General features: G+C 34.0%; 2 protein-coding genes across 2 annotated transcripts; both read left to right on the plus strand.

The window, feature by feature from the left end:
• The first annotated feature begins 717 nt into the window (after window positions 1–717).
• On the plus strand, window positions 718–4,127 carry LOC122587612 (cucumisin-like). Its single transcript, XM_043759787.1, has 9 exons — window positions 718–792; window positions 994–1,085; window positions 1,174–1,411; window positions 1,668–2,181; window positions 2,367–2,467; window positions 2,605–2,826; window positions 2,913–3,024; window positions 3,110–3,323; window positions 3,450–4,127. Exons 1-9 carry the CDS (start codon window positions 719–721, stop codon window positions 3,983–3,985), a joined length of 2,103 nt encoding a protein of 700 aa, XP_043615722.1. The 5' UTR covers window position 718; the 3' UTR covers window positions 3,986–4,127.
• A 5,640-nt stretch (window positions 4,128–9,767) lies between these two features.
• Window positions 9,768–14,479, plus strand: LOC122589289. The gene is made up of 9 exons (XM_043761565.1): window positions 9,768–9,784; window positions 10,939–11,277; window positions 11,732–11,765; window positions 11,923–12,123; window positions 12,678–12,767; window positions 12,973–13,038; window positions 13,129–13,220; window positions 13,309–13,356; window positions 14,067–14,479. The coding sequence occupies exons 2-9, from the start codon at window positions 10,940–10,942 to the stop codon at window positions 14,182–14,184; spliced, it is 987 nt and encodes a 328-aa protein (XP_043617500.1). The 5' UTR covers window positions 9,768–9,784; window position 10,939; the 3' UTR covers window positions 14,185–14,479.
• The last annotated feature ends 425 nt before the right edge of the window (window positions 14,480–14,904 follow it).

Raw genomic sequence — 14,904 nt, forward strand, 5'->3', positions numbered from 1 at the left:
TAGCAATGTACGTTCTGTTGTATAGTTTCGTTTTTCACTTACTGACAAAGCTGGTTTGCAAATTCTTCTGTTAGTAGAGTTTTACTTGTAATTATCTTTTTTTAGTTAAGACATATTTCTGCCTTCAAAAAGTTAAACAAGAAAGCAATATTATTGTCTGGTTATTAAAAAATTGATTAGGCAAAGTATCTCAATCAAACTATATGTCAAGATTAGACGTTAAGTTGTAATGTTTTGACTTTCCAAAGAAAGGAAAGAAAGCATATCTATTCTAATCAAGAGCCAAGTAAACTAAACACATCAAGTATGAGAAATAATCAACCAAAATGGACATATTTGACCATGTATTCATTTTCTTTTTCTATGCATGGACCATTTCCTACATTTTAGAAGACAACACAAGACAAATTTGCATATATATATCTAGTAGTATTAGTCTTGAATGAGAACATATCAAACTTAATTTTTTTCCTTAGATGGCAAACCAAGTCTCCCTCATTTCAACTGTATGCTGTCTTGTGCTGCTAATTCTGTTCAAATCGGTACAGGCCTATCCTGATGACAATAGAAAGGTTCGATACCACATTTATTCTTTTGTACTGTCTTCCTGACCAGCGCTAGCTAAATTTATTCCTAGCCCGTACAGTTTCATGTATTCATGCTTTTAGCTTTACTGATCTAAGACGGAAATCAATTTATGCAGGTTTATGTTGTGTATATGGGACATAACACTCTAGATGACACGGCTGCATACAATCTTCATATGGGCATGCTACAAGAAGTCGTTGGCAGGTCGCCTACCTCACATTTAAATATAATGTTAATATAAAGCTAACAGTGATCACTTTACAAGTTTAAAATGTTATGAGACAATAATGTCTTGATTTATGATATTTTTGTAAACACCAAGGGTACTTATAGTATAGATATTACTTGATAATAGACAAAATCAACTAGTTCATCCGGTTTACAAAAGTTAATTTATCAATGCAGGGATGCAGAGAACCATTTGCTTCAAAGATACACTAAAAGCTTCCATGGATTTTCGGCAAGACTTACAAAAGTGGAGGCACAAAAACTTTCGGGTATAATAAATGTTAACATATACAAGTGTATGTGTGTCTAGAGTCAAATATCATGACCCTATTCTAATTTTTGATATTTCATATGTAGAAATGGAAGGGGTTGTTTCAGTGTTTCCAAGTAGCCATAGCAAAGTGGCAACGACCACTTCATGGGACTTTTTAGGGTTCCCACTTGTAGTCAATAGATCAACAACCGAAAGTGACATCATCATTGGAGTGTTTGACACCGGAATCTGGCCCGAGTCACCCAGTTTTTCTGACCTTGGATACGGTCCTCCGCCTGCAAAATGGAAAGGCATTTGCCAAGGAAATTTCACTTGCAACAAGTAAACATTTATTTTATTGGCTGACATATATTATACATGTTATAAATCACAACATGTTTTTTATATAGTTTAGGATTAATACTATTTTCTTTAAAAAAATGTTTTATTCTATGTTTTTATCTTGAGCACTGGCTCTTGTGATTATACATGTTTTTTATATAGTTTAGGATTAACATTTAAGTTGTGGGTTTAATTCCCATGGTGCACGAACAGAGTTATTGTTTTCAAACTATTGATATGGCCATTCTGAATACAGCAAAATAATAGGGGCAAGATACTTCAAAGCAAGTGGAAGATATGATCCTAAAGATATCCCGTCGCCAAGAGACTCTGATGGTCATGGAACCCACACTGCATCCATCGCAGCCGGAAACATAGTGAGGAATGCAAACCTACTAGGTCTCCGTGCAGGAACAGCCCGGGGGGCTGTGCCCAGGGCTAGGATTGCAGTCTATAAAGTGTGTTGGACAAGTGGGTGTTCAGATGTCGATATACTTTCTGCTTTTGAAGCTGCAGTTGCTGATGGTGTTGATATTATCACTATATCAGTGAACCACAATTATGCTTCATGGTTTTTGAGAGATGCTATAGCTATAGGGTCTTTTCATGCCATGAAGACTGGGATACTGACTGTACAATCTGCTGGGAACGATGGACCGAGACCACAAACAACCAGCAGTGTTGCTCCATGGATTCTTTCAGTGGCTGCTAGCAGTAAAGACCCGGATTTAGTTACTCCAGTAAGACTTGGCAACGGTGTGGTTGTTAATGTGAGTACTATATATATTATAACTCTTTTTTTTTATGCAGAACTCACACGCCCTAACTTGTACACATGTTGTTGAGCCCAAATTTTCTAGTTAAAAAAAAGAGATACACACATTGATAGGGATAAACTTTAAAATTATTATTGGTTTACATATATTATTTAACTATTCCGTAATTTTTATATCAGGGAGTTTCAGTAAACACATTTAAACTTGACGGGATGTATCCTTTAGTTTATGCTGGAGATGTCCCAAATACAAAAGCAGGTTTCAATAGCTCGATATCAAGGTAAACAATGATTTTCTTCTTCATTTATATATATTTTTTTGAATAGCGATTTAGAATTATTATTAGAAGTCCTCTAGCTTCCATTCATTTGTCAATTTATCATAGTTCTTATGGGTGTATCACGGAACATATATCAGGCTTTGCATCAAAAATTCATTGGACAAGAATCTAGTGAAAGGTAAAATAATATTATGTGATGCTATATCTACCGGAGAAGCTGAGATATTGGCTGGTGCTGTTGGGTCTGTAACAAGATACCCGGAACCATTTTTTGAATCAGTTTGTGCATATCCTCTGCCTGTTAGTGTCGTGAACATCGATCAAGCAACTTCTATTCTTCAATACATACGATCAACAAGGTAAATAAACATGAGCTCTCAATGAAATTAATTGATAAAAAGTTATTTACCACTACTAATCTAATTAACATAAAACTTTTTTTTAGAAATGCAACTGCAGTTATAATGAAAAGTGAAGATGTCAATAATTCGTCTTCCCCATATGTTGCTTCCTTCTCATCAAGAGGTCCAAATCCGATACATCAAAGCATCCTTAAGGTGATTCACTTAGAATTTGGATTACTTATACATGACTGACAAACCTGTCTTGGAGAGCAACACTTATAACAATTTTTTAATGCAGCCGGACATAACTGCTCCTGGGGTAAGAATTCTTGCAGCTTGGTCACCTGTGTCTCCGATTAGCCAGCTGGAAACAGACCGCAGAGAGCTGCCTTTCAATATGATATCAGGGACCTCAATGTCTTGCCCACACGTTAGTGGGATAGCTGCATATATAAAAACCATGAACCCAACATGGTCTCCTGCAGCCATTAAGTCCGCTCTTATGACAACAGGTATGTTAATGCAACGATTATACATTTCTAAAACATTGTACACTTAATCATATATTTCAGAGACGTTCATAAAACATAACATATGCATACAGAATGTTGATCATAAGTGATTTCTTGTTATTGCAGCGTCCCCTGTAAATGCCCAGATCAATACAGACGAGGTATTTGCATATGGATCTGGCCAGCTTAATCCAACGAAATCAATGAAACCTGGTCTGGTGTACGATTCTGGTGAGGTCGACTATGTTAACTTTTTATGCCAAGAAAGGTATACCACCCAAGAAGTAAGAATTATTACCGGGGATAACAGTAGTAGTTGCTCCCAGCTGACAGAGCAAACCATGGATCTAAACTACCCTACCTTTGTAATCCCTGCATTGCGTAGGGAACCCGTTGATGTGATTTTAAACAGGACTGTCACAAATGTTGGTTCTGCAGCATCTACATATCGAGCTTTGATAACCCAACTACGTGGTAGGAATTCACGGATAGTTGTTGAACCAAATGTGCTTCGGTTTAAAGAAGTTGGGCAGAAATTGTCGTATACATTGTCTGTGCAAGCAACCATAGGGCCGCTAGACAATCCAATTGTTTCTGGGGCTTTGACATGGGATGATGGAGTGCATCAAGTGAGGAGTCCCGTCATTGTGCATGTTCCATGATACCTGTCAATCAGACGTTTGATTTAGTAAATGATATCTTCCCACATTAATCTTAATCTTGTCTTATATCGTGTTGGATATGCTATTTTGTTCAATTTGTCAGATAATCGATGAAATGTAATGAAACAAATTAAACTATAAATTTATTTCTATTGAATCAAATCAGTGTATACTTTAGTTGTTCAAAACAAATATAAGTTAGATTATCTTGATATATTTACCTAAATATTATATATTCTATACTTTTAAAGCATAAACCTTTAGTTTATTTATAAATCTTTACCCCTTTATAAAGCAAAAGGCCTTTTTTATTTTTAGTAATTTCTGTCTTTAAATTACCAGAATTGTCCTTGACATCTATTTTAGTAAGTAACACTTTAAGCTCTTATCTTTTCTCTACTCCTTTATAAAGCAAAAGACCCTTTTTATTTTTAGTAATTTCTGTCTTTGAATTACTGATGTGTAATTTCGAGTCTTAAAATTTATAAACACGAATCACCTAGCGACCGACTACTACACACTTGCGGGCAGTGGACCCGTTTGTATGCAGTATAGTTAACTTGGTAAATCCGAGGTCGAACACAAGGACTTTGTAAAGCAATTGTTAAAAATAAAGTGATTCAAAAAATGGGGGTTTTTATGGCCAAGTTGCCACGTTGAAAAAGTTAGTAGAAAAGTCAGTAATCCTTCAAGATTAATCGAAAAGAGAATTTGGGTTGTAATTTATGACTCAAGAGATTTAAAAGTCATCCGTCTTGACCTCGCTCAACAACATGTTTGGATTGCACATTAATGAAGTTCAAATTCAAATTAAGTTGATGAAGATAATCGTGACAAAACAAAGACACAAACTGGTACCACCAATGTTTTTAAAATCATTTAAATCACCTAATTAATCGGTTCCTTAGTAAAAGCTGGTACCACCAACGCTTAAAACAATTTCTGACGCAGACGGAAATTTAAGATAACTAATTGATTCCGTTGATTCAAAGAATACCCGGAAAACAATTCTTCAAATTATCGTTGATTCAGATTGAATACCGATAATCTGGATTCTCACACTAAACACACATTGTGAATAGGGAAAAAATGAATTTTTGATTTATCATCAACTGATCATTTCCCCATGCCCAGATACATATAAATAAAGCTGCAAAATTCGAATGGGCCCTAAAATACAAGTGGTCCGAAAGTTATAACCAAAAGAAAGTCTAAAAAAACCGAAAAAAATACAAAATGGTCCAAAACTCATAGAAAAAGGTCGTTTCGGGGCTCGAAGGTCGACCAAACCACCTTTGGTTGTTTGCAACTTTATGCGTCTCGTTTCTGCGGTCGTTTTGACTGGTCACAAGCCCAAAACGGAGCCTTCTAGCAAAAGTTATGCCCATTTTTGTAGTGGCCTCTTTTTGTCTTGATTTTCTAAAAATAAAAGGGTCTGGTCTTCAATGGTTGGGCTTGGGCCTGCATCAATTTTCCTAACCAACTAGTTTGTTTGACTATCGAATTAACAATTGTACCTATGTGAAGATAACGTGGTACCACCAACCGTTACACAACACGTTGACAAAATAACTCCTTTTATTAAATGACATTCACTATCATACCATGAACTAGTGATAACTATTTATAGACAAACAATTAATAGAAAATCACATATATATTCAACTAGTACCACTAACGAAGAACACATATGCCACCAACATCAAATAATAATTAATAAGGAATTAAATCATCAAGATCTCGACACAACGATAATTAAAATCAACTTTGAATTATAAAATTGTGCAATCCTACATATTGAATCACAACATTAAGACGGATGATAGAGAATTTAGCTACTCATATTGAAATAAATAAAACAAACAAGAATGGAAGAAATCATATTATATCAAACGATTGTAGAATATCCAGTATCAATGATGATTACAATCCAAAGCTGAAAAGATGTAAAACCCTAACAACTTGTTTGCTCCAAAGTGCTAAAAGCTATGAGAAGACTAAGAAAAATTATGCAAGAATTCGTCCTTGAATGCAAAACCCTAATCATCTATATATACAAAAAAACGCGTGTAACGGCCATTAGTTGGCTAACTCCCGTTACGTTTGTACTATGCGTGTAACCCCCGTTTCTCAAGTAACGGTCGTTACTCTCCTTTGAAATTCTAACTGCCGTTATGTCAGTAACTGCAAGTTACAGGTGAAATCCAAAATCCACTATATAACGGTCGTTACCTTCTAGAATTCGTTTTCTTCGTCTTTCACTTGATTTCGACCGAATCCTTTTCCCGTTTCTTCCATATGTCATCAAAGTCAACCAATTCATTCGTTTAATCAATTTTCAACCTGAAAACACTTAACACAACCTCAAAGCATCGAAAGTTTGATATAAAATTATAGAAACAACGAATAATTGGTCCTAAAATCACGTGGGAAATGGTATAAAATATGACACATCAATTACCATAATTGCTCTTGACATTTATTTTAATTTAACACTTTAAACCCTTATCTTTCTAAATATTTCACATCACCTTTACATCAACCTACACCATTTGAGACTTGACACCGCCACTACCAGAACTAATACCGTCACCGACAATATTAAACCGTCGTGCCCACTACCGCCGCCGCATTGCGCGGTTACCATGCTCGTTCATACTAAAAAGGATCAGAAAAACACATATAATATACAAAATAGTGTAACCATAAATATAATATGTAATATATAACCATTGTATCAAATTACAACAATCATAAGTTTGTGACTCTCAATGACTCGGTCCAAGTTCACACAACGACTCGTAAGAGTTAGAAGAAAAACGAGTTATCTACGAGTCGACTCGTTTTGGGTGTAAATCGACTCGACTCGTAACTTGTAAGAGTTTAAAAACATGATGGTTATATATTATATTTATTGCTACATTATTTTGTACGTTATCTATGTAATTTTGATCCTTTTATTGTATATATTTGGAGATAAATTGCAAGTTTATGACTTAAACTTATTGAATATGTAATATTTTGATAAATTTATTAAGATAATGAACTTATATTTTGTTTATAAAAACGCCATAGATATATATCATAATATGTAATATTTAAAAATGTTTTCATTCTTACAAGTCGAGTCATGTTTCAAATAATGGGTCAAAAAATTATATTTTTAAATCGAATCAAAAGTTACGAAAGGAAAATTATGCAACTAGGCACCACATGGACGTGGACCTCATGATGTCTTGCAAATGTACTATTGTACTATAAAATTAACTCAATTATTAAAATTCATTCTTCATGCTAAAATATGGATGTTGACCATTTGAACAAAGTCTCGTTAAAACCAATCAAAATTTACATTCAGCGAACATCTATATCTATACTACTATATAAAACAAATTTCCTTTCCCTTTTAAGTAATTAAGAACCTGAAATGACCATATTACCCTTCTTATTTATTCACTAATTTAAACATCTTTACATATATACCTATAATACCCTTAAAAAAATAAACTACAACATAGATTCTCCAATCCTTAAATAACCATATTAACCCTTACCGCCGCACATCATCGCCACAATTGCCGCAGCCACACCTTTGTCGTTACCACCATCACTGCTGCATCGCGCGGACACCCCGTCTCGTATCATTTTATACATTCTTACTTTTTCAGTTATATTAACTTAAATTATATATAAAATAAAGTAAAATATTCATTTGAAAACTAAATTTTTTTTGAAAACAAAAAACCTGGTCAAAACACACTATGATCTGAATTTCATACAATGTGTTTTAATTGTGTTTTATAAAAAGTTAAAAACACAATGTGTATTTATTGTGTAATCTAAAAGCACATTGTGTTAAGTTTTAAATGACAGTGTGTTTTTGATAGCGCGTGAAAATTTGAAAACTGTTCTAACACACTATGATATGAACTTAACGCAATCTGTTTTCTAGAACCACATTAAAAACACATTTTGTTAAATTTATATCACAGTGTGTTTTGGCCAGTTTTTTAGCTTTAACGAAAATTTTAGTTTTCAAATGATCACAATCCCATAAGATAAAATGACATTTTGGTTTAGATTTTTTCAAATCTCTAAGTTGGAAACTTGTTCTTTCATATGATGATAAATAATATTGAATTTCATTTTTATTTTTATATATGATGATAAATAAAAGTATTTTAATGTTTTTAATTAGTTTTGAACAAAGGAATGGTAATGATAAAAAAATATTTTTTACTATAATAAAAAATTGTTTAATTGATATTAATGAAAGTGTAAAAGTTAACTTTAATTAGATAGAATAAATATAAAAGTGATAATTTAACTTTTAATAAATAATATTGATGGTTTAAGTTGTGAATGAAGTGACCGGAAGTCCTTATAAAAGCAGTATCTTTACTTTTGGGTAAAGATAATACTGTTTACGTTTTATCTCTTCATACTCCTGTATGTAAAGATTGGGCCTTTTTGTTGTTGTTGTTGAATGGAGATGCGTTTACCAGCCATGATCCTCCATTTAAGATAGTTAATCGAACATAAAAATAAGGAAGGTGATATTCATAGTACAAATTTTGATTTATTCATCATACTATACAATTTTTATAATAATATTGTACAAATCAATATAACACATTTAGACTATCAGGAGTAGTGAAAGGGGAGAACGTCCCTCATCCAACAAATAAATGTCATGTGACCTGCAAATATAGTAAAAGGGGCAAGTCTTTTAAAAACAAACGGGTAAGGGGCAAAATTACATTTGGAACGCCCTCAAAAACTGATGAGGGGCGTTCCCAATCATTTTTTAACAAGAGAATGACCTTTAATGGGTTACTCCTCACAGTTTTATAGTAAATATATATAAGGTCCAAACCCCCCTCAAAATAATGGATCACACGAAACACGTGCAATGTGTATGTGTGGATATATGGCCAAAAATAATTTCAATGATAGCTTACTTCATCACATTTCTTTTGTGTTTATACATACATATATTTTTATATTTTATTTTAATTTAATTAAAGTAAATATCAAATCCAATGAATTGCGTCCACGAGTACAAGTCCACTCAATAGACTGTAGAGAATCCACGCAAATCATATTAAAATAAGAAGCCATCAAGAAAGACAGATTCTTTATTAAGACAACTGTCTCTTTAAATCCATTCATTTCATTTCATTCACATTTTCGGATCTTCTCTGCTCTTTAAAATTCAAACAAGGTACTCTTTACTTTTTTCTTTTGTGTTTCACATTTTCCACACTTACTTAAGCTCACAAATCATTTCGATTGAATTTATATATATATATATGTTTGATTTCAATTTGATGTTAATGTACTGTATGATTAAGGCTCGACTATATTATGTATATGTATACATATGTATGTGTATATATTAATTGTGATTAAGTGTGAACATAAAATTAACAATTTCTTGGGCCTCTCTACACCGTCGTGGTAGGGGTAAGTACACCGTCGTGGCAGGGGTAAGGCGGTCTACATCTTAACCTTCTCCATGCACCGTCGAGGTATTGGGACCCAAAACCCGTGGAAGACGACATTGGGCATTACTTAGTTACTTTCTATAAAATTAACAATTTCTTATGGATTATGCTTGATTAAATAAGTAAAGTATCAAGTATGTAGTTTACTAACCTTTGTATCAATTTACCAGATGAGCCGGTTGGTCTTAGATCAACCGGCATTGATTCCCCCCTTCACGGATGCTTTGTGGGACTCCTATGTAGGACTTTTGTTGAAATAGGTCAGGGTTTCGAATCCGAGCTCACACCATAGGTTGGTACTCATAGAGAACAACACAGGTTGAACGATGCTTCGGCTGGTTCGTTAGGGAAGGGTCAGTTGGTGCCAAAAGGACACACGGGGTTTAGGGTTTTATTTGACGTTCCAAACCCCTTTGTTGGCTTTACAAAATGAAGTTCTTAGTATGGTTAAAGGGAAATGGGGTCAGGATTTGGACCTCTTTGGCTCTTTGGTTTTATGCTGCATCCCACGCCACTAGGCTACCATTGCCAAATAATCATTTGAATTCATGTTATCACAAGAACCTGACCGTATATGTGTGTGTGAGTGTTTGTGTGTGTGGGAAGGAGGAAACACCATACGTTAAGGCCTTAACCCGTGCTAAGCCACTTAAAAGAGGCTTTTTGCTGCACTTAAGGTGCATCAAAGAGTACAATATGATTTTTACTGTTTGATACTCCTACGGTTTACACTCACCTAACTAAAGAGTAAGTTAGGTACATCAAAGAGTAAAACTATGATTTTTACTATTTGAAACATCTATGGATACACTTTGATGTACCTGATTGCATATTTTTTTTGGGGTAAAAGGTTTTCACCCTAGCAAACATTTATAAACATAACACAATATTTACACGAGGTTTATGGCAGATATACCAAAACATTTAAGCTGATGAGACTTATAGGGGTATGACATGTCATACTCAATACATGAAAATTTTCATATGGTTTTTTTATTGTTAGGCTTGGATGTATTGAGTAGGCATGTCATACCCCTATAGTCTCATTGTGATGCACCTGAACTGAACTGAGTGATGCATCAAAGAGTTGCACATAAAGTCAGGTGCATCATAGTGTAACAAACATATAGGTGCATCAAGGTTCCAGGTCTATCAACGTTAAATATCTTTCTCGAGTGAGGGCCGATGGGTCCAGGCAGGGAACACATAGAAGCACTAGGGCCCTTCCTACATTCCATAGAATGAGGCCTATTTGCACATGGCTTGATGTTAGGAGGTCTGCGTGTGTTTACTTGTCACTTTGTCAGTCTTCTAATTGAATGCTTAGTAGTATGATGTTTTTTTGCAATTTGGTTAATTTAGGAATCAATGGTTGCCTTATTCTAAAGGTGGTGTTTTCTATAGGCCAAAATATTAGATGACGAATCTCATAAACAGTTTTTACAGGATGGTGTTTCCTTTGCATAGTGATGATACTACTAGCCTGGATTATTGGATGAACTGGAAATTCGTACTATGTATAATATGGGTTTTTAGTCCCGTAGTTATAGCAATAATTTTGATTTGGAGATATGAAGTTACACATGATTTAAAAACGTACAAAGAGGAAACATGGTTAGAAAGGGATTGGTCGTTGTATGATCGTGAAGCATGGATGCCATGTGTCAAGGAGATTCACCCTGCTTGGTTACTGGTTTTCCGGATCGTTGCATTTTGTGTACTTTTTACTGCTTGTACCGCAGATGTAGCTCAACAGGGGACTGATTTATTTTACTACTATACTCAGTAAGTCATTATGCTTTTTGTTTTAACAAGTGTATAAGCACATTAGAGTTGGCACTTTACAGTGCATGTACCTATTGATGGGCTAATTTGGGTTATGGTTTATCTCTAACTATACAAGTGTGTGAAGTCAAAAACTTAGCCAAGAAAAAGTGGTCGAAAGAGTTGTAAGTTGTCCGAAGTGTAATCATAATGCTTATGGCCTCTTAAGTAGTTTCATGTTGACAATTTGGATTATTATCATAATATCTTAGCTTTAGTAATATTATTCTTAGGCATAACAACTTATAAGGAATGGAAGAAATAATAAAGCTTGTGGGTTAACCTAAACCCGTTATGACATGTAATCCAACCAGCATAACTGGTCCATTTGCAAAGTATAATTATGGATGGGTGGTTGATAATATGCATGTTCATACTGCAAGTTAGTAATTTTGCTCCTATTTTTGTTTTATAGGTGGACGTTCACATTGGTTATAATCTATTTTGCGGTATGTCTTTTTTTTCCTTCAAGTTTTTGTGTCAGTCAAAAATGCTGTACTTCTGTAGTTATATCATATGAGATGATTTGCATTTTGTCAAGCTCATAAGCCTTGCCATGAATTTTAACTTATTTGTTCTTACAAATGTTTTCAAGTTCTTTTGCAGTTTGGATCGTTGCTCTCAGCCTATGGATTGTTTCGGCAGCACAAGAAAGTTACTGTCAGTAGGTTAGATATAGATTCACAACAAGCAATTTATGCGCCACTCAACCATGAAGATTTGGAGAATGCATCAAGTCAACATGGACAAAATTGTTTTTTGCAAAGTGCTGCTTCTTGGGGATATGTATTTCAAATACTTTTTCAGGTATATCAAACATATGGAAGTTTGATAATCTTTAAACAGAACAAAATGCATCTCCATTTGTTTCTGTTTGTTTTAATGGTTTTTCTGAGGGTTCATAACTAAGTAGTCAAGGACATAAATTTCGGTGTTTCGGTCACGGACTGGTATACGAAATATCGTTTTTTTCGGTGATATTTCGGTGGTATTTCGGGAATTCTAATATTATATATATATATATTTATATATATACATAAATAAGAGTAAAAGAAAAAACCTGGAAGTGCTGAAACAGAATTCACTGAAATTTCGGAAATTTCGGTGGTATTTCGTCAAATTTCGGTCAAAACCACCGAAAATTTCGGAAACGATATCTAAACCGAAATTCAATACCGAAATTATGTCCCACCACCGAAAACCAAAATTTCACCGAAATTGATAACATAGGTTCATAAATAAGTCCTGCCTTGTTTTGTTATTTTTGTTAACGAGAAATTTACAAATATAACATGTTTAATGTGTAATCTACATACCGTGATAATGTTGTTTCTGAAAATTTAATTGCTTGTTGTATGCAGATGGTTGCTGGGGCATCAATGCTAACAGATTCTGTTTATTGGCTTGTGATGGTCCCATTTCTTACCATCAATGAATATCCAATGAGTTTTGTGAGCACTTGCATTCTCTGATCATTAACTGTTTACGTTCTCAGTTCATTTCGTAACTCATTTTTTATTTCTAGTATGGTTTTTAAAAGATGTATATACTGGATTTTATAATAGTGTTTTGCAACTATTTTTTTAGAAATGAAACACGGTTCTATCCTTTTAAATTTTCTTATATATGTTTTTCTGTTTTTCATTCTTATGCCAGCTGACAGTTCTTGCACATACGCTTAATCTTGTTTTTCTTCTTGGTGAAACAGCCTTGAATAGCTTGGTAATTTTCCCAACCATTTATATGTTTTCTTTCTTTCTTCTTTAGTTTGTTCTAGATTGTAATATTTCATCTTTTGAAACCTTGTTTCAGCGATTCCCATGGTTCAGAATTTCATACTTCATCTTTCTTACGGCCTTATATGTGATCTTTAACTGGGCCGTACATGCCACTGTCGAAACTTGGTATATTTTCTCTTTCATCTAGTGCCAGTGTCCACACAATTTTGTCTTATGAGTTATGATCGTCTTATATCATACTTCTCTTTTCCAGGTGGCCGTACCCCTTTCTTGACTTATCCATGAAATTGTCTCCATTATGGTGAGTACTCTCAAACATACAAATAATAGCAGGGTGATTAAAATAATGCCATTATGTTATGCAGATGATTTTTTAAAATGCCTAGAGGTGAATCATTTATACAATCTCCTCATGATCCAATGCCGTTCTCTGTTTCAAACCTTTTGTATGTCTCATTTTATAGTTTGAAATGTTATCTGGTCTAAAAGATCAGGACTTACTTTTTTGATCAGGGCTAATGAAATCTACAACATTTTCGTTTTTGGGAAAGTTTTCATATTAATAGCACAGTTTGCCTGTTATAATCATTACAAGTAGAACATAAGTACCGTTTGGTCAATAAGATAACCCTACTTTGTGATTAGTCAACTAACTTTCTTAAAGATGTCTCGAGTCAAATATTACCTTGATTGTGCCCTCTCCAAAGGCGTAAAAATGTTCTTTTGGGTTGAGTATTCCATGAGAACACAACATTCCCTCCAGGTAACGGTAAATCTATATCTACTTTTTTGCCGTAGTAGTCTAAAAGGATGAACAATGCTGATATCGTTTGTTTTGATAAATTCCTTTCCAGCTTTGTCATTTTAGGGTATCTATTAAAACTCAACGACATATAATTTCATGAACTGACAGAGTATATTCTTATCTTTATGTTAAGATATTTCTACTCATCGTTTCTTTCATTTGCAGGTTGTTAAGATATTTCTACTCATCGTTTCTTTCATTTGCAGGTACCTAATTGTTGCATTATTGCATCTCCCATGCTATTATATCTATGCACTCATTGTGGAAATGAAGTATCGCATATTGGCTAAATGGTTTCCTGAGTCATATCAATGTCTCAGATAATATATTTCCGACAAGATTTCACTTGTTCAGCTGTAGCACCCGAACCAGAATGGTTGTTGATGTTGGTACAATATGCTTAGACGCAAGAGAATACATAGCAAAAAAGTGTTCATACGTGCTGCACATCCTTTTGAAGTGCGGGTTCCTTCCTCATTAATACATTCATTCTTGCTCGGATCAAAATGTGATAGAGCATATATTGTGACATTGATTGAATGATATCAAAGTTGGGGATTCTTTACAATTTTTATTGTAATTTATTGAAAATAAATGACAATGCACATTATTATACAAATATTTGGTTCGATTTTTTCAATCAAATGAAACCGTTTGCATAGGAACCGACCTCGTTGAGCTCCATTTAACAATTTTAAGATAAGCTTCGACTTGATTTGGCCGTATCTCGACAAGTCCTCTTGATGTACTCTAAGCTCACACTTGTTATTGGGTAGAAGATGAGGAGGGATAGAAAAAGGGGAAGGAGTCACGAAGCAATACACCGTCCCTAAAGAAAATAAGAATAATACTCGTAACAAACTAACAAAGTACAAATAAATAAAAACAAAAAAATCATAGAAAAAAAATTCAGGCAGTGTCATAGTTGTTCAGTTAGTAACCTAGCAGATATGGTCGTGATTCATCTCATATTTGATAACATTTGTAAATTATCTAATAACATTTGATGAGTAATGGTTGGCAGTTGAAATAGCATTAATGCTC

Source organism: Erigeron canadensis, chromosome 2, assembly GCF_010389155.1.
Source record: "Erigeron canadensis isolate Cc75 chromosome 2, C_canadensis_v1, whole genome shotgun sequence".
NCBI lineage: Eukaryota > Viridiplantae > Streptophyta > Magnoliopsida > Asterales > Asteraceae > Erigeron > Erigeron canadensis.

Coding starts and splice junctions, on each gene's coding strand:
- LOC122587612 (XM_043759787.1), top strand. CDS start 719: ATGGGACATAACACTCTAGATGACACGGCTGCATACAATCTTCATATG. Junction 2,827..2,912: donor CAATACATACGATCAACAAG/GTAAATAAACAT, acceptor ACTTTTTTTTAG/AAATGCAACTGCAGTTATAA. Junction 3,324..3,449: donor GTCCGCTCTTATGACAACAG/GTATGTTAATGC, acceptor TTGTTATTGCAG/CGTCCCCTGTAAATGCCCAG.
- LOC122589289 (XM_043761565.1), top strand. CDS start 10,940: ATGGTGTTTCCTTTGCATAGTGATGATACTACTAGCCTGGATTATTGG. Junction 11,278..11,731: donor TTATTTTACTACTATACTCA/GTAAGTCATTAT, acceptor TTTGTTTTATAG/GTGGACGTTCACATTGGTTA. Junction 13,039..13,128: donor AAACAGCCTTGAATAGCTTG/GTAATTTTCCCA, acceptor ACCTTGTTTCAG/CGATTCCCATGGTTCAGAAT.